The sequence below is a fragment of the Falco cherrug genome, chromosome 1 (genome assembly GCF_023634085.1).
Source record: "Falco cherrug isolate bFalChe1 chromosome 1, bFalChe1.pri, whole genome shotgun sequence".
In the NCBI taxonomy this organism is placed as follows: Eukaryota; Metazoa; Chordata; class Aves; order Falconiformes; family Falconidae; genus Falco; species Falco cherrug.
Genome location: NC_073697.1, coordinates 78,414,987 through 78,435,141, shown reverse-complemented (window position 1 = coordinate 78,435,141; position 20,155 = coordinate 78,414,987). Strand labels below are relative to the sequence as shown.

The 20,155-nt window shown below is 41.0% G+C and overlaps 1 protein-coding gene across 1 annotated transcript in view; it reads left to right on the top strand.

Moving 5' to 3' along the window:
- DCHS2 (dachsous cadherin-related 2) overlaps positions 1–20,155 on the top strand; it is a 72,979-nt gene that overhangs the window by 28,253 nt on the left and 24,571 nt on the right. Inside the window, exons 6-13 of the mRNA XM_027804509.2 lie at positions 1,381–1,568; positions 2,058–2,157; positions 8,796–8,953; positions 10,194–11,034; positions 11,964–12,203; positions 17,313–17,447; positions 17,668–17,877; positions 19,130–19,981. Of these exons, the coding sequence (XP_027660310.2) occupies positions 1,381–1,568; positions 2,058–2,157; positions 8,796–8,953; positions 10,194–11,034; positions 11,964–12,203; positions 17,313–17,447; positions 17,668–17,877; positions 19,130–19,981 (2,724 nt within the window). The remainder of the gene's footprint in view (positions 1–1,380; positions 1,569–2,057; positions 2,158–8,795; positions 8,954–10,193; positions 11,035–11,963; positions 12,204–17,312; positions 17,448–17,667; positions 17,878–19,129; positions 19,982–20,155) is intronic.

The window sequence follows — 20,155 nt, the reverse complement described above, 5'->3', positions numbered from 1 at the left end:
CTAATACTGCTTGGGGAAAGCAGCCTTCCCTAAAGGAAGTAAAGTGTAAAGCTTTCAGGAATCGCTGTGAATCTCTTGGGTTGATATGTGACTATTCTAACTCCCAGCTTCGCAATTTGGGGAGTGAAATAAATCTAATACGTGGTCATGAAGAATTAACTAACTCTTAGTATTTTATTTTTTCATGACTTCATGCTGGTCACTTGGTCATAAGTTTCAGTGTTTGACTAACAAATTAAAAGAAAGAGTTTGAAATTATAGCTTCAGTAGTTCATATGAGGAACTTAATTGCCTGTGATTAAGTGCAGTTGAAAAGAACAGATCAGCCATAAATAATTGTAAGGGTAACTATGACATTTGGCAGTTACAGTGATTTAAAATATTTGTGAAAACTTCTGTAAGTTACATCAAGACTGAGTTCATGTTGTACAGGGCACCGCAGAAATCAAAGTGGCCGAGGGACATTTTCCACGGCACAGAGTATACTCTGAATAGCGAATCCTAAATGCCTTGAGTAATAGCTACTAAGTCCACACAGTTTAACACCACAGACCATGGCATGGAGAGCTCAGAGAAAGAGAATCCTCTGGTTTAGTAAAATGATCCATACTGAGCAAAGATCTGCTGTTAAAATTCCTGTTCCCAGCTGTCCTGTCCTCATGGGGAGTGAATAGGCTCTCGGAGAACTTCTCTGTATGAATGTCAAAATAAAATTGTCATTTCAAAGCAGGTTCCTGCTGAGTATAGTATGCTTATGGAAGTTTAAAGGCAAACAGAGTACTAGGAGTTAACCAAGAAGTTCTTGAAATAATATGTGGTTATCTGTGTGAAGGACTTTGGTCAACTGCAAACCTACAGATAGCTTGAGCATGGTTGAGCAGATGGGGAGAAGATTGGGTCAGATTTATTCACAGTGTTTACCAGAATGTATAGGAGACGTGAGGGTTCCTGATTAGCGTACAGACGTTGTGTTGAGAATTTCCTAACTCAAGGGCATAATAAAGGCAAAATGTCAGCAGTTAAAACCCTGTGCTTAAATATTGTCTGCCCTAAAGTGTGGTGAAGAAAAGGCCAGATGGATTTCTGTGGAAGGTCAGTGTGTTGGTTTGTACTGTGTTCTGCCTTTGCTCTGAGGCTTCCACTGTACAGTAAAGGATGTGAGATGGTACTAATGTACAAGTGCAAACTGTGATTGACACATTTGTATGGAATGGAGCTTGGACATCTGAGGTTATATACTTACGATATAAGTAAGTTGTATTAGAAGACATGTATTGTTATTTCATGATAAATTAAATGTGTAATTGCATGTAGAAAGATGAGTGCTAGCATATAGTAGATATCAAGCTCCCTTTCTCCTTCATTTTCTTTCTCTGTCAGGTGAAATCATAAACTGGGTTGCACTTGACCGTGAAAAACAAGCTCACCACCAGCTGGCCGTGCTAGTGACTGACCACGGGGCACCGCGGCGTAACGCGACAGCAGCCGTGTACGTCGCAGTGAGGGACCTCAACGACAACAAGCCCCTCTTCCCGCAGGTGGCACCGGGGCAGGAGCTGCGCCTCAAGGTGGGTCTGGCCCCGGGGTGCTGGCGGTGTCTGAGCACCACCCTGTGGCAGGAGCCCAAACCCCCGTGCTGTGGAACAGGGACAGCACAGCACCAAAACAGACATGTAACCCGTTCTGAATCGAGACTTTTTTTGTGAATTTCAAGATTCATGAAAGGGTTGCACTTTTCTGCCTTCTATACTGTTAGATGTAAAGGATATACATGTATAATTTCATTTATGGATGCAGTAGAATCTCTTCTGATTTCTAATCTCTGAGTCTGCTCTACTAAAGATTTTTTAATTAGCAATACAAGCAGACCGTAACAGGATTGTTAGAACTGTTATTATTTAACCATTTCCTGAAATGCCGTTTGCACTGACTGTAAATGTTACTGAAATGGAAAATAGAACAACAGCTAAACCCTCATGTTATGGCAAGGAATTTATTTTAAGACTTGCTGTTGTCCATGGATATTTCTAAATTATTTATAAATTGCTTGATGACAGGTTTTGGAAGGGCAGCCATCGGGGACGCTCATTACCACTCTCTTTGCAAAAGACTTTGATTCTGGAAACAACGGTGTTGTATTATATTCAGTAGAATCAGGTAAGAATTTATAGTGTTATTCATAAGAAAAGATACATTGAAATAACTGGAGCTTTAAGGGTGCCACGTATACAGGCAGGATTTTATGTATGTTTTGTGTCTGTTAGATAATGAAGGTGCCTGTGTAAATAGGAATCAGGACCATTATATATGTCTTATGAATGATCTAAGGAGGTGCAAGCTGCTACCTTTCTTCCCTTCCCCCTCTGCTCCATCTCCCCGGGGGTTTGGTTTGCTTGTGTGGCCGGCCGGAGAGCATTCAAACAGCACTCAGAAAAGATTAGGACTGTGATCTTGCACCGTACAGTTTAGTGTTTCAGTCAGTTGTTTAACATCTTAAAGGAAAGATGATCTCCCTTTTCCCATGACCAGCTGAAAATTTTCCTGCTAGAAGAATGGTACATGACAGTTTGAGATGGGGATCAGAGGGATCAGCAAATAATCTGAGCAAGCAATGAGGCTTGTGGTTTTTAGTTCGTGTTTCACCCTTTGTTCAGCACTCTGTTAGCCTGACATAGCCTGGCTGCTTAAAAACACTTACCTTCTTCAGTTTTCCCTGTAATTCCTACATGTAGTAGTTCACTTCTGGGATAAGCTATAGGATCTAGGGGGTTTTTTGCAGTGAAATCAATAACAGAACAGTCCTAAATTAGAGCGTAAGTGGGACTGGGGCATTAATAATGGTAAGAGACATAGCTGTGATCTCTCTTTTTCCTATATACCACTTGCTACACTTTTACACGAGAGAGAATTCCTTTCTGTAACAAGTGAGGAAGACGTGCCTGTTCCTCCTGCTTTGCTTCACTATTGGTTCAAAACAGCAAGAGGTGCTAAGAACAGAACTATTTATTTCATTTTGGTACCTGCTCTATTCTACCAGTTTAAAGTAATCAATACCTTTCAATCTCAGTATTTGTAGTCTATGATAACTTGCATGTGGAGCATACTGTTTCATCAGAGCAAGAAAACATTTCCAGTATTTCCACCCACTCAGCGCATTTCCTCACGTGTTCTTTCCCGTGTAGGCAGAGCTCAAACGTGGGCTCAGTTCGTTTAAACTCATTACAGTTTTTTGTCACTGCAGAGACAAAATACTGCAAAGCTACATTACTTCTCGCTTTTAAAGACCAAGAGAATCTGTAGCTTCCTCTTGCCAAGGTTGAGATTACCAAAAGATTCCCGTGGATTATGTTATACTGTGTCTTTATGTACCCTTTTGACTTCTGTGGAGTAATGGAAGGACTTTAAGATCCAAATCCTCAAGGGCCAGCGAACTAACTCTGCTCTCTTCCACCAAGAGATGCTTTAAAAAAAATGAGACATTTAATAACTCTATTGAAAATTTTGCTGTTGAAATATATATTGATAATAAAAGACTGTAGAGTCAGTTTATGGCCATACTGTTATTCCCTTAATTTGGATACAAGTGGCTGCCTCTTCTAGAGGGAATTGGACAGAATCATAGACTTCTGCACTATGAGTAATAGTATTTTGCACAAAATTGATCCCCCTTAAGAAAAAGGGAATGAGTAGTATATAACGCTTTGTTTGGAGGGTGATGGCCAGGCAACACGGGAAGTGTCCTTCAGGGGTCTCTGGCTGTCTGTGTATCTAACTATATCCCCCTCCTTTAAACAGCACATTGGAGTTTCTTACTGGCTTCACTGTAGAGCCCGGGAGGGGAGTAAGTAAGAGTTCAGATTATAAAAATGACTAGCAACACAAAATATCCTTGGTCTTGTAAATGTTGTCTCTAGAAAGAACGAAAGGATAAAAACAGCAGCAAAAAAACCTCTCTAAAAGAGCCCTGCCAGCCTTGGAACTAGATATTTTCCTGATAAACAAATCCAGAAACAGCTGAGCTTCTCTGATACTCATTTTTGTTGTTGTTGTTAGTTGGCTCACAGCCTTTAACATCTGGTCTTCTGTTTCATGGTGAAGTTCTTGCCTGGTTTATATTTAAAATAGTATATTCTAGTTCTGGGACACTGTTCAGTACTAAAATGTGAAGAAACATGATCTAATTTACAGCCATATTTGTTAAACACAAAGACATCAGGTTAATTGGCGGACTGCATGCAGACCAGTGCTCTTTTCAACAGTTGAGGGACTGCCACAAGATTAAGAGCTGTGAGTGTCAGTGTCAGCTGTTAAGAAGCTTGTAAGACTCACAGGGTAGTTTTTCATGTTCTTGAGACCTTAAAGAAATGCCAGGATAGCAGCAATAGAGTAAGCTACGCAGGAGGGCTAATGCCAAATTCCAACAAATTATGTAAGGAAAAATCTGTAAAAGAACTATGAGGTTTACCCAACAGATTAATTTTAGCCTTCAGAGGACAAGTATTTCCTTCAGAATGCCCCTCCCTCTTCCCAGGAAATCAAAACAAATCATCCATAAACATTTAGGTGTATAGAAATGCATGATCATATGGCCATACCTCCGCTTCAGTGTTATCACTGAAAGCGTAACCTAGTTCAGAGGGAGGAGGATCCCGGCTATGTGTACTATTCCTTAGTGACACTGGCAATTGCTAAGTGATTTGTCTGCCCTTCTTTATGATTGTCAATAGGTTAGAGTATAGCATTTATAACAAAAATTAGTCTGTATTTAAAGTGCATCGTAAACTATTGCTTTTTGTTTTAAGACTAGCACTGGCGAAGTAGAGGCTTTTACAGTTGTATTTGGACCAGTTCTGCAGATACATTGGCACTAGACCACCAGAGTGCCAGGAGAGGAGGAGCCTGGTTCGCACTGCATACACACAGGAGTTGGCAAGTGGTGTATGTGTCCGTGGATGAGTACTCGTTCTCCAGGGTGATTTGCAAGCAGCAAAAGAGCATCTCTTAACTTGAGAGGGCTGCATTTCTGCAGCAGCCCAGTGGTGTTCGAGCTCTGGGAGCCGTGGCATTGCCTTCCTCTTTTTCTGTTAAGAGAAACATCTTTTCTTTCCTCTCAAAGGAGAATGAGATGGCCAAGGCACTAACTATTTTAAAACCTAGGGAAGATACTGTTCTTCAGGACATTAGGTAAGAGTTAGCTGTACACAACCACTGTGTGCTGAGGTCATGAATGTCTGAGAAAACTCTAGTGTCACCTTCTCTCTGCTTTCTGGGCCATTTTGCCTGAATGTCAGTGCCTGGAAGGCTTGACTGTTCTGCCACAGTTCACAGCCACACGTGGCCTGGAATTTCTCAGGCCATCTTTTTTTGTCCAATACTGCAGATTATTATTTGAGGGCACAGAGCTGAGAAGGTGCCTGGGCTTTGGAGAACCTCATGTAAATCAAAGTCTGGCCAACAGGCTGGAAAACGCAGAGGTGGGAAATTTAAGTGAAAATGCTTATCCATTTATTGGCACGTTAAGGTAGAATTGCAAGCACAAGAAGAGACTGGGGCCATTAGAGTCTAGTTATTAAGAGTTGTAATTTTTTTCTGTTCCACGTTTCATCTGCTCTTCTCAATTTCCTTCTTTCTTGTCCATGTCTTCTATGCTTTCTTCCTTTTCTCTTCATACAAAAAGGGACATCTTTGGAGTATATGATATAAGCAGCAGTTGCCTAATTCAGGCGACTTAGGGAGATGAAAGCTGAGCAGTTGTTTCTGGAGGTGCAGGGTGCACGAGCTTTTAGAGCTATGACTGACATGCTATTTGAGTGTAAAACCTGAAACTGCCTTTTCCCTTATTCCTCACTTTGAACTTCAAAAAAACGAGGAGGATGATTTGGAGTGTATTTAGAAACTGAGCAAGATACCACTCACGTGCACATGCCCTCAGTAATCTTAGGCAAAAGTATTCAAAAGTGGTCTATCTCTTCTCTTAGCACATCATCTATGAAATCAGTTCAAAAGCAAGATCTGTCTTTAGGTAGATTTTTGAAATGAAAGAAATTAAAGGAATTGCTTTATGTAAAAGATGTAATATAAAAGTTTGATTAGTCTGTAGATGAAGGGAAATCAATTTCATAAGGGTTTTTTCTTGAATTTTTTTCTCATTTGGAATGAAATAGCTACACTTTGAAACTGTCCATGAATAAATTAAAAATTAGACTGATAAAAACCACCAGAAAAATAGAAATAAAGATGTTTCAGTTTTGATTGTCTTCATAGTGCAGTACCAGATGAAATAGATGAAAATGAGACTTTCAAAATGTAAGTCCCAAGGGGTTCTGGTTTTATACAGTATCTCTTTCCAACATTATTAGACTTTTCTGTTACTTTCATCACTGCCAAAATATGTGCACAATGGAGCGTTTCATGCAGTATTTGGATTTGAGTGGAGATGCAGTCTCTAGTGAATAAGGCTATTGGTAATTTTTCTGACCACTTCTCCTTTATGTTATTCAGAAACGTAGATTCTGACCATTCCTTTCTCCTATGTATAAGCCTCAACCTTTCCAAAGCTCTGTGGACTGACACCTTCAGTTGAGCTTAGCTATCTATGTTCTGCTACTTGAAACTGAACAAGTATTGGTCTTGATGTTAAGAGGTACTGACTACCCTCATCACTGCTGAAGCAAGGGTGAATCCTCATAGCTTCATGCTCAGATTGCAATTATGCACTTGCAATGGTTTTGTTCTCTGATTACCTTTTTAAAAAAAAATAATTTTTATTTTTCATTCAGTTTGGTAACTGTAGCTCCATTTTTGGTAGAAAAATTATGGGAATAATGTTTGTGCTCATCTGTTTACTGAATTGTTTTCTTGTTAGTTATTCCTATCAGTTATCTTAAATGTCAGTTTTAGCAAAATCTTAAAAATATGCATGCAGTTCACATTATGTGTTCTGTTTTTCATATCCCCTGTCTTTTGCTTAGGTGGGATTTTGTGTCGTGAAACAGTATATGGAACAAAATAGCCTATCTGTGAACGTAGACATACTGTTGAGACCTAAACCAGGAAAGTAACCAAAAGCAATTTATGAAAACAGTAACACGGCATCATTAATATTTTGAAACTATCATGAAGAATGCAGAACTGTCTCATTCAATATAATTGTCTCTGCATATTTGTCTTTTGTTGGCAATTTCCTTGTTACGTTCCAGACTGCAAGAGTCAACCCAGAAGGGACTCGTGGAGCACTAGAAACCTATAGTCAGTCAAAAATAGCAGAACAATATTGGAAAAAAACTCCTATTTGTTGGCTGTGAAAACCCTGTTTGCTAATTAACCTGCTCAGTGTTTTTTCAGATTGTACAGGTGCAAATATTTTACAGTTCCAGGTGACATGATTGGATACAAAAATGAACATCTCTATGTGTAGCTAATTAATTTGCATGTGCAGATTTGGAGAACGTAAACAGCTTCATGCTCACTTAGGTGCCTATGGAAATACAGTTCTTTATGGGTGTTTTGTGTACTACATCTGCACAGAATTTATTTTTACCACAGTTGCTTATTAGAATAGCAGCTGTTATGCTGCATGACTTTGTTTAACCTACTAGCACACCTTATTAAAAATTCACATAGAAAAATGTTGTTTGCATAGTATTTGAAGAGAGAAGTAGTTACGACAAATTCAGTTTTCTCAGTTTCAGGTAGGGTATACCAAGTAATAGATACTTTCCCATTTTACTAAATATTGGAGAGTAATCTGTATTGCGTTCCTTGAAAATGATGGGAGGGGAGGTGGGTGGTGGCGGTCTCTTTTCCCAAGTAACAAGAGGTAGGATGAGAGGAAACAGCCTCAAGTTGCACCAGGGGAGGTTTACATTGGATATTAGGAAGAGTTTTTTCACTGAAAGGGTTTTCAGGCACTGTAACAGGCTGCCCAGGGAAGTGGTTGTGTCACCACCCCTGGGAGTATTTACAAGATGTGTGTGTAGATGTGGCACTTAGGGACATGGCTTAGTGGTGGACTTGGTAGTGTGAGGTTTGCAGTTGGACTTGCTCTTAAGCATCTTTTCCAATTTAAATGATTCTATGATTCCAAGTCACAGAGCTATTTACTCTTCTATGGTAGAATTTTTCTCTGAAACTCTAGAATAAATGTAATGTGATGTAGCTGCAAGTAGTAATTTTACTTAAAGTTGCTTGTTATTAGCATGCAGCCAGTCCTTGATGAGGGATGTAAACATAATTTCCAATATTCACATGTTGCTTTGCAACAATTTACTCTAAGGTTTTAGCTACCCCAATCAGCTCCTGGTTCAGAGTACAGACAGGGCAGGTGGCATCACTCAATTATGGTGTCTTAGGGGTAGATATGGCTCTCTGCTACCCATAGGCTATGAAGGACATGAGCCAGCCAGTGTATCCAGCATTACTTGACTTTTCATGCTGGTTCAGAGACCAAGACTTAATTCTTCCTCTGGCCCTGCCTGCCAACTGATGTTGGAAGTAGGAGTACCAGTCCTGGGGTGTCTTCTGCTTTCCCGTTGCATGCACCACTGGTGTCAATAATGATCCAAAATTGAGCAGTTGCTTTAGGACTCAATAGCATTTCTCTCTGTAGCTTTCTAAATCCAGAGTAAGAGGTTTATGTTAACCATGTACTCAGTGAAGGACGGAGTTGTGAACCAAGTGAGTGCAGCAGGTTCCCTGTCCTCTGGGTCCTGCTCTTACCGTTAATTACGATGTGCAGTACTATGGAGGCAAGCTGAAGAGATCTGCAATAACTCGTATCCATTTTTTCCCCATAGAAGAAGGTATAGGATGTTTCCAGATCGATGCTGTCAGTGGGGAGTTAAGAACAACCCGGTCTCTGTCGCATGCTGAGAGATCTGACTACAGAATGGTGGTCACAGCCAGGGACCAGGGGATTCCTTCACTTCAAGGACATGCTGCTCTTTACATCCAGGTACTTGTTTATGTCATACGGGTGGAACAGTTATGTTAGAAATTGTTTCTTTCAAAAACAGTTTTGGGAGAAACAAGTTAAATAAGCTGAATAAAGGCAGAAATTCAAAATTATAAGCACCTTGTCTCATGGTAGTTTTCTCTATTAATTTTTTCTGTTGAGGGGAGGAAATGAGAGGGCAGACTGATTTCGATTTGTTAAGAATACACAACAGCATACTGGGTTGTCTTGCAAATAGATGATGTTTGCAATTTAGTAGAGGTCATTATGAACACCAGAAAAGAGAAGGAAAAGGTAGGCAGAAGGAAAAGCAGATATCAGGAGGAGACTGAAAGTGAGGGAGAAAGTAGATTTCTTTTTTTTTTTTCCCCCTCCGCTATGTTATTCTCTTTTTCTAAATTCTGTCTTTGTAACCCAGTATAAGGATAGCTTATTCCTTTGTGCTGGTTTATACAGTGCTGCTCTGCATGTGAGTGTGAAATGCAGCGTGTGTTCTTTCCACAGCCAGCCACCTGCTGTTCATCAAGCCGCAGTGGGGCTGCTTTGTCCGGGCCACCTGCGTGCTCCTTTATCAGAAGCTGAATGTCACCAAGGCTGCTATTTTCATGTCACCTAAAAAAAAAGGTTAATTTTGGATAGCTTGGAAAAAAACGGCTTCAGTCAAGGCAAATGCAGTTCTCACAGTTAAAGGCATTCTTTCATTTTAAAGCATTAACTTGGAACACTGCAGCAATCAATAGTGAATGAAACCCTGTAATACCATAAACAACCCCCCAAAACCCCCAGTTATCTGCTTGTGTTTGGCAAACCACATAACGTACCGTGCTTTTTGTCACATCTTTCCCTGTGATGCTGTCCTATGTGGAAAGACAGCTGAAATGTTTCAGAGAAGGGGCAGAGATAGCAGTATTCAAGTCATCCGTCGTTGTACCCCTGTGATTCAGAGGGTGAGAAGACAGTCTTGTGTCTTTTTATATTTTTTTTTTCAATGTGGGAATGAAAGATAGAGTTACAGAATGACTGGCCAAGGACTGTGTGAGCTCTTACGGAGCACATTGAGTTGGTTTCCTAGCTTTGGGGCATATATAAGTATATACATATATAAATATATGAGTATAAATATAGCCACAAATAATAAATTACTAAACTCTCAATTAAGGAAATTAAGGAAAACAATTTTCATTACACTATTGATAATAACAATGGGAAAATATTGCAATCTTTGTGTGTTTTTTTGCAGGTGATCCCACTTCCCAATGGGAGATCTGGCTTCTCTCAAGATTTCAAGCGCTTTGTCATACCTGAAAATTTTAAACCTGCGCAAGTGTTGAATTCTCTGAAGTGGCCTGAAAGTCATCTAACAACTAACAGGAAACTGCATTTCACTATTGCTAAAGACTATGATGATGATCATTTTGAAATAGACAGCTTGACAGGAGACATTTTTCTTTCCAAGGAACTTGACTATGAAACAGCTTCACACTTCCTTTTGCAAGTTATTATAAAGGATTATAGTAAGAATCCTCTGGAGGGTAACACTGTCTTCCTAAGTATTGATGTGGAAGATCAGAATGATCACTCCCCATATTTTCAAGATGACTTTGTAGTGATTGGCATAGAGGAAAATTTACCTATTGGCACTCTGGTTTACACATTCGATGCAAAAGATGGAGATGGCAGTTTTCTGAACAGCAAAATACAGTATTCCCTAGAAATGAGTGACATGCATGAAAATCTGTTTCTTATTCACCCTTCGTATGGCACCTTGACCACAGCTTTTCCATTAGACAGGGAGATGACTCGCTCTGTGATCCTTACAGTGTCTGCAGAAGACCAGGCAATAAATCTAACTGACCGCAGGCTTGGTTCCCTGGCGGTGAAAATTGTTATTTTAGATGTCAATGACAACAGTCCCAGTTTTACATCTTCACCTCTTTCCTATGTCATGGAGGATGTGGAGGTGGGCTCCCTTTTGCACCGCGTAATTGCAAAGGATCCCGATGAGGGAAGAAACGGGCAAGTTACATACCACCTTCTTTCAGGAAATGAAAACAATGTATTTGTATTGGATAAAATCACAGGTACTGTAACTTCTGTTCTCAGGAATTTCTTGTACTGTGCTTCTCACAGTAATATTTGGGAGTGCATACTATGCAATACCGAAATACCACGTTACTATGGTATTTGACCCAGGTGACTTATCCTCAGGGGTGATTACCTTGGGCAGAGCATCACATGAGCCTGGAAGTCCTGTGTGCAGTAGGCAAACTCAGTGAGACTCAGCTCAAAAACTTCTGCATGACACTGTGTTGTGTAGATGTACTGGAGCATCTTCCAGTAGCCCATTAAAGAATGTGGGAAGAAAGTGTGTGCAGTGAAATACTTAATTCTGATAATTGCATGATGCATACTTACAGCACGGGCACACGTGTATGTTGCTGTGTGTACACATGAGAAAAGGCAAAGTCAAGATCAAGGAATGTGCACTATACTGTGCATGGAACATGTTCGATGAAGGCTCAAAGTGCTGATGAATTTCATTCTTCAGCCCGCTGAAATTCTTTGGTTCCTGAATGAGTTCTGCAACTATTACACTGTCTGCGCACAAATGCAGATTTCACCCCAATAATTGCAGTGTTTTCTGGTGGTTCTTCTGGTTTTGAATCCACTGTTTGATACAGCTGACACTGATCTGTAGAGCTCCTAATTGCATAACTTATGTGCAGAAGAAGTGAAATGAAGTTAAGCCCAAAGTTAAATAAAAAGGAATCTCTGAACTTCACTTGAATATGCCATGAATCCCAGTTTCTTTTGATGTCGAAATGGGTGTTTCTGGGCCAATTAGCATTCTAAAGGGCATCACAGGTAATGATTGACTCCAGAGTCTGGAAGCCTTGCAGCCGTGACACAGCATGCATGATGATGCTACATGGGAGCTGAGAGTGCTGGAACAACTGGGATCCTAACTTGGACCAGAATACTTTTATAATACCTTCTTTCTTTATAATAGGACTCTTAACTACAGCCCACCTTCTGGACCGTGAGATTCAGGAGCACTACAGTTTGACAGTCATGGCTCTCGATGATGGCAGCCCAGCTCTCTCTGCCACACAGGTTCTAACCATCATCGTTGTTGACGTGAATGACGAGACCCCAATATTTCTGAAGCAACTTTACGAGGCTGCAGTTCGTGAAAATCAAGATCCAGGGGAGTTTGTCGTAAAGGTGGAAGCTGTGGACAGAGATGCAGGTGATTTCTGGCCTCTTGCTATTCATTTTGTTGCGGACCATAGTAGGCTGATCAAATCTTGCTGCCTGCTGTGCTTGCCTGTACAGCCGTTGTGCTTTTCCCAAGGTAATGGATGAGTTTTGAGTTTCAAAACGTGGCTTGTGGTTCAGACCCTCAACCTTTATTCACAGCTTGGAGGTATTCTGCCTTGCACACAGGCATGTTACATGTGTTATGTGCGCTTGTGTGATGCAGAGCAGTAGCTCAGTGTGCTTTAGCTTTCGTGTGAGGATAGCCGGCGTGCTTTTGTTATAAAACAGCAAACGATGGTTCAGCTGGGTTAAAGTTAATATTTGAACGTTGTGTTGCTCTCCCATCAGAGCGTTTTGAACCGTTTTAAAACGGTTCATTAGGGAAGGGTCCCGGTTTTGTAAGAGAACGGGCAGACACGCACTGATCTTTGCTAACCAGAGAGGGGCACTGTCATCCAAGATTTTCCAGCTAGTTGAGCTGCAGAGAGATCGTGGAAGCCGCACCAGATTCCAAACGGGGTTTTGCATATGTAAGAATATTAATGCATTGCTTTTCAAACATGCGTGGATGAGGAAGAAGGGGTGGTTTTTCTGCTCTTTGAATCACAGGTAAGAACTAAAAGTGAGAGTCTTTGCTAAGCGACAAAAAATGCGCTCCATCTCTTCAGCTGCCTGCTCTTTTGGAATACCTAACAGGCGTGTGATGGAACAGGTACTCTGTGTGCTGGGGAGAAACTTGTCCGAAGTAGTACCACACACAGTGCATGCCGTTGGTGTAACGTGGAACAGCTACACAGGCTGCGGTCTGCAGTAAAGATGAAGTCTGGAAAATAATTAAATATTACAATACTGTTGCAATTGGCCCAAAGGTGGTCTCAGCTCTGTGAGTGACTTGTTACTGTAGGTTCGCTTTTTGCACATCTTTAGGCTTGTTTAAGGTTGTGCTATCCAAAAGTAGATAAAACAATCGATCTTGTTACCAAAATTATTTTCTGTATTTGGTAAGATTTCTCATTTAATGTAGAGCACGTATTGATTACAAAAGGCTGATGTGAGCTCAACAGAGGTGCTATATAGAAGAGACATTTCCCCACAAGTATGTAAAGTATTTAGAAAGTGGGACTGGGTGGGTAGCCCTGTCTATGACAATCTCCATGACAGCTGAGCAGCATTATGGTCTACCTTTGTACCTTGCTCTTCCAAGTATTTTCTTTTTGTGGCTCACATTATTGAGGGGAAAAAAAAAAAAAGGCAGTCTTTGAAGTAAGAATTTGCAAGATACTAGAGAAAAGAAATGGGAATTTGCTTGAATTCCTCTCCCTCTTTTTTTTTCCATCCCTGATATTTATGTATTGCACATGTTGTGGGAAATACAGCAGAAGGGAAATTTTGGGAGCTGTTAGGAGGAGGGATGGGGGTGGCTTGACAGGGTGGAGAGGGAAGGGCATTCCAAGTGTACTGGGTGGCACAGCATGTGCCTCCCTGTGCAGACACTTCGGGCTGGAGCACTATTGTGGCTGATGGTTCCTTCCTGCCTTTTTTTTTTTAAAGTACATTTTCCAGTAACCACAATCTTTCTGTTGCGCCTTTTTCTCACATTTGGCTGTTTTGGCCCCATGTCATATGTGTGTTGTACAAGTATTGTTCCAAACAAGTACTGAAGTGATGCTCATAATGTAAGGAAATAGAATTTATGTAAGAGTTATATAAATAAAAAGCTACTCACTTTTTTCACATTTTTGGAACAGAATTTTGAGTAAGGTAACTCCTCTCACACTGTTCTTAATTTTTTACATCACATTTTTTACTTTTATTTTTACGTGCCTTTTAAATTTCAGTTCACATCCCAGTAATATTTGCATAGTCTCAGTGGAGGACTTTTCTCCCATCACAGTTTTATTTTTTTTTCCCATATGTTCTGTGACTGACCACAGGTAAGAATCATTTTTATTGACAGTATCAGCCATCATCAACCTTTGCTTTATTTGTCTTTGTGCTTCATGCCTTGGGAAGGGATGAGGGAAGGCAAGCAGCTGTCACCTTCTTTGTGTTTGACCCAAGCTTTAAGTTTGCTTCCTGCTCTTTTTTTTCCCTTTTTTTCTTTTCTTTTTTTTTTTTTTTTTTTAGGAAATCACTGCAAGTTTCTTTGTTTCTAATGATTCTTTCACGTGGATAACCATGAAACATCATGTTCATTCAAGTTCCTCTTGCACATACAAGAGCTGCACTTGCTGCAGCTCCATGTTGCCTCGCTTTCTGCGAGCTCTCCACCTGCCCCCAGGCCAACATCTAACACCACACCATGAGTAAATGCAAGTGTAAAGATGTGTGTAGTACAGCTAAAAGCTGGGGGGGGGGGGGGGGGGGCGGGGCGGGGAATGCATGGGAAAACAAAGTTAGCAGCAGCATTTTTAAGATAGATCAGGGGTTTGTCTGGAGATAGGTCTTTGCAGAAGCTCTGAACGAACTGAGCTAGTGCCAAGGGCTGCTTTGAAGCTGATGTGGACCTCTGTGGTTCAGTAGCTATGTCTGGAGCCTTAGGAGAAAAATCTCCGAAAAGTTAATAGGGGGTGCTGACTTAGAGTTAGGAGACAGGGCTTATTGCTGTTCAGTAGACATTTTGTCTTGCTCATATTCATGGATTATAGTCTTAACAACACTGGTATCATAAAGATGAGGTTTGAGCCTAGGTTTGGGGCAGTGGGGACATTTATTCCCATTGCTTCTTCACTGGTCTTGGCACTAGACATATGCACAATGTACTACCATGGCTGCTGCTGAGCGCCGGGGCTGCCTGTGCTGTGGCAGGGGAATGGGAAAAAGGGCTGAAGCCTTTCCCTGGCTGGAGCTCGGGCCCCGTGTGTCCACCCTGCCATCTGGCCTGCAGGGAAAGGGGTCCTTGCCACTGGCCAGTGGCAAGGAAGGGGCTTTGCTCCTCTTCCAGCTCATAATGTGCGGCAAGTATAGTTTGTTTCTCATTTAAGTTTGTAATTTCAGCCCCTGAAATGTAGCCAGCACTACTGAATAGTTAACCAAGAGTGCAGATGTGCAGCTGCTGTGCCATGGTATGTGAATGCAGAGAGTTGTCATGCTCCTCTCTTGGGCAGGGTGTGCAGCTTTCTCGTACTGTTAGGTGTATGCTCCTAGCAGCTGTGTATGAGAGAGGAAGCAGTAAGTGCTTGGTAAATAACTGTAATTAAGGTGTCAGGTATCTGTGTCCTTAATTAAAAGTTTTAATTTCAACAGTGTGTGAATAGTCAACTTGGATGGTACCTGTGTTTTTTCAGCACTGTCTGTAAATCATGTCTGTTGTGAAATATGCCAGTGAAGGCACACACACGGTTGAAGCAGTTCAGTGGCAAGAGACCAAAGGCCAGTAGTTAATACCAGCCCTTTAGTATCATTTTTTCCATCTTTAGCATATTGGTAATTAAGGATAGATAAATGCAGGCAGAGCTATGAATATCTGTTTAAATGTAGTTGAATGGTATCTGGTATGGACAGATCAGATAATGTGTGTTGGTAAACTTAAAACTTTCAAGACGTTCTCCTTGATTGTCCTTACTACTGTGATTTTTCTCCTTTCTTCCACAAAGCTGGAAGGATTCCGTAACTCATTTTTCCTTCTGCTGTACGTTGTATGAATGTATCTGTTCCTTGACTTAGTTTAGGTGCAAATGCATTTATGGTAATAATTATCTTAATCAAATTTCAGTAGTGTTGTCAACTGTTTAGCAAAACTATTCAAAGGCAAACGAAGTCATGGATGTTAAAAACTGTAGGCTCTGTTTCTTCTCTCACACCAGTGTTTTGCCATCAACTCCACTGCAGATTGTCCTGGTTTTGACTGCAGCAGATGAGAACAGGCGGGCAGTTTTGACTCTGAATAGCAGTTTTCCTATGACTAGGAGTGCTGCAGTTTTCCAGGTGCACCAACTGTCCCTACCTTATTAAAAGACTAATTGTTGGTTGGAAAACCACAGAATGAAACTTAGAAAAATTGGGAAAAAAAAACCAACCCCAAAATTAACACAATAGTACAAGCCCTTCAAATATTATGTAGGATTAAACTCCTTACAGTTAACAATATAAACGTGATGAAGACGATACTACACTTTCCTCATGAGGGGGTTGAAACTAGAAGAAATATGGAAGAAATTATTTTATAACCACATTAGTTAAGAATGTGGAGTCACATTTCTTTTTCAACTCAGGTGGGCAACTTTGGAAGAAAGGTTTCTAAAAGTCTGTTTGGTTTCCTAGAGAAAGACAGGAAGGCTAATATCCCTGTACTATATACAAATGGTAGGTCTGATAAGAAACTGAATGGAATTGACATTCAGACAAACTTGGAGGGAAGGAAACTGTTTCATCTTCCCTTCAGGAAATCCTGCACAGCATTATAAAACCAAGAGTATCGTTTGGAGACTGGCTACAAGTGGGAGCCACCCGAAAGGCTTGAGATGAGCTGTAGGAATGCCCACCAAGTTGGCTTTTCTGTTGAAGACGACTAGGAGATGGCTACCCTGTGAGTCCTGCTGTGACTTGAGAAACTGCCTGCTCGGTGTTACGGATATTTAGAACTGGTGGGCATGCCAAGAAGTGGATGTTTTCTCTGTTTCTACTTTTCAGTGTCTTACTGTATAGAGATCCTTGCATTGGCTCCGAGGGGAGAGCCAGAGGTGCCAGGGCAGCCTCTAGTACTCTGCATGACAGCCTGTGGAGAAGTAAACTACCTACCTCTGGGGGAGCAGAAGACAAATGCATGGATCCCGTGGTCTAAATTAATGCTGTCTTGCACAATGTTGATAAGTCAGCTTTTTTGGAGAGATGCCCTGAGTGCCTAGAAATGTTTCTGGGGTCGCTTTGAGTGGCTGGAAAAGTCAGACACAAAGCAGCATCTGGACAAGGATTTTGAAGATCCAGATTTTGAATTTAGCCCTTTTGTGTTAGTGAAGAAGCAATTACTCACTGCACTAAAAATAGTAATTTCACCCATAACCCATTTCCTGGGGAGGGGGAGAAGAAAAAGAAAAATCTGAAGACCTGAATGTGAGGACAGTGGCTGTGTTTTACTGACTTTCATTTTGCTTTTAAGGACTGAATTCCTTGCTTCGGTATGAAATTGTACCGGGAGCTGGTTATGAGAAATTCAAGATGAACTCGGACAGTGGAGAACTCGTAACAGCTGCATCACTGGACAGGGAAACCCAGGAGGTTTTCAGTATTAAAGGTAACTATGAGTGCCTGTAAAACTGGAAGTGAGAATGGATGTGGTGTTACCTTTTTTGATGACGGCTGAATTAGATGGAAGTGGTAAGATTTTCGGGTACAGAAGAGCATGTGCTTTTTGCATAGCACAAATGACTTTCCTGTTCTGCTGTTATTAAGGAACATCTATTGTTGCAGCCATAACCACGGTATAAAATTTGCTTTATTTTTATTAATCTTAGTTTTGGTTCGAGATAGTGGAACCCCATTGCTGTCAAGCACGGTGACAGTTATCTGCAGGGTCCTGGATGAAAATGATCACTCTCCCATATTTCTTCTTCCCACCTCTGAGATCCATATTCCAGAGAACCAACAGCCTTCTGTCATTTACATTACCCGGGCTATGGACTTGGATGCTGGCAATAATGGAGCTCTAAGATACAAAATAATCGGTAAGTTTACACTCCATCACTTTTGTTAGCATAAATCAGGAAATATATAAACAGCAGTATTGAAGTTTTAGACTAGTCTTGATTTTACCAGGCCTCCCTGGCTCCCATCTTGTCCATGTGCTACTTCCGTGTGGGGAAAAAATAAAAGATCTTTCACCCCTTTGTCAGCATTAATAAGCACTTTCCAGGCACAGTTTCAATCTGCTTTCTGGATTTGAAATAGTACAGAAAAGAAAAAAAACTACCAAATGCTAGAAGCAGGCATTAATCATGAAGGCATAATTTTGTCCTTTTTGTTACAGTTGTGGAAGTTCTGCATGTAAATATACCATTGCAAATAAGCACAAGAATTAATCTAATTTGATTTAATTAATTTTATTTATTTGATTTTATTTCGTGAGAGTTTCTTTCACCCAGCAATTAGTAGTGTCGTACTTGGGTTTCATATTGCCAAACTCCCCCCGTGTCCACTATGCCAGTGTAAGCTCTACAGCTGTTCAAAGCCTCCTGTAATACTTTGCACAAATACTGATTTGCTGTGCTTGCTTTGGTTTGCGGCTCTCAACAATAGCTCAAACGTAGGCAGATAGCTACTGTGGTAACAGCCAACACGTTTTCCTTTTGAAGAAACAGTTCTGAATTCCTTTATGTTTTCTTGGGTTTAATTTCACGATCTTTTATGATCTTTAATTTAATTACCTTTGATTTTTCTACATGTTATAAAGTATATATGCCATTCACAGTTACTAAAATGCTGACTTTTCTATTGACTGCTTCATATTTACCTCCCCGTCCCCATGCCCTCCAAATCAAGACCTTACACAACTATTCGCTTCCAAGAGACAGGCTTGTAGAAGAGAACAAGGAGCAAGTAATTACAATTGTCAGCAATGCTTTATAGGTTTCTGGAATTTGTAACAAAGGTTGGGAAGAGGTCACTTCATGCAGCAGCGAAGTTGCAGGAGATTTTATAAGGTGTGCTGCTTTGGGAAAAAAGACATGCATCTGGCAAAATAGCCACTCTGTAAATTGATATGACATTCTGTATTTACTGTCATTGCCACCCACTGATTTAAATGAAATGCAGGTTTTAATTCATATAAGGAGAATAAAATATGTGAAAAGCACATAAGCGCACCAGCTGTATGAGCAATTGGATCATGTTATTGCAATTACCATAGTGGTATTCACAAGGGATTCTTTTTTAGAAAGCGATTGTTTGTGATCATGTTATTTTTTATGTATTTGAAAGGTGGAAATGTTGGAGAATACTTCACACTAAATAACACTTCAGGAAAGCTGCTGGTCACTCGTAGCTTAGACAGAGAAGACGTCAGCAATTTCACTCTTGTAATTGAGTGCCGTGACCTAGGCAGTCCGTCGAGAAGCTCCACTGCACAGCTCTACCTAACGGTCTTGGATGAAAATGACCACAACCCATTGTTTGCAAAGACCCAGTATCAAATCTCTGTGAGAGAAGACCTAGAGGAAGGCTCAGCCATCCTCGACCTCTTTGCTTCTGACGAAGATGATGGCCTGAATGGCGAAGTTACGTACTCCCTTGTTGACAACACCTTTGGAGCATTCGCTATCAACAGTGTAACGGGGTCTATAGTTACTACAAAGGCACTGGACCGGGAGACCAGATCCCAGTACGCATTTAGGGCTGTAGCAAGTGACTCTAGCATCTATTTGCCAAGAAGCACTACTGTCAGTGTTGTGGTGCACATTGAGGATGTCAATGACAATGATCCTGTTTTTTTGCAGAACCCTATCAGGGCCTTTGTGCCTGCTGAAACCTCTGTGAATGAGACAGTAGCCACTGTGAGAGCAGAGGACATGGACCTGGGATCAAACGGAACTGTCGGTTTTAGTTTGATAGCAGAAACCGTATTTCAGATCGATGCAAAGACAGGTGACATCATTCTTCAGGCACCCTTGGCTTCCAAGGACTTCAGCACCCAGCTGCTAGTGGTGGCTTCAGATCAAGGTATCTCACCTCGGACAGCCACAGCTATGGTCATTATTTTTACGGAAGAAGAGGAGGAGATTTCATTCAGCCGTAGCCTGTATGAAGCAAGCATGCCAGAGAACAGTGCAGCAGGTGGGCATCAAACCCCAATTTGTGTTCTTGCGGTTGCCACCCTCCCCTCCTTTTGGAATGGTAGTTGTAATGAATAGTATAGGGAAACCTTTTTCCCGTGCAACAGCATGGAAAGGTTTATCTGGGTGTAGCAAATACTCATCTGTCCTTTTCCAGTACACCAGCATGAAAAAG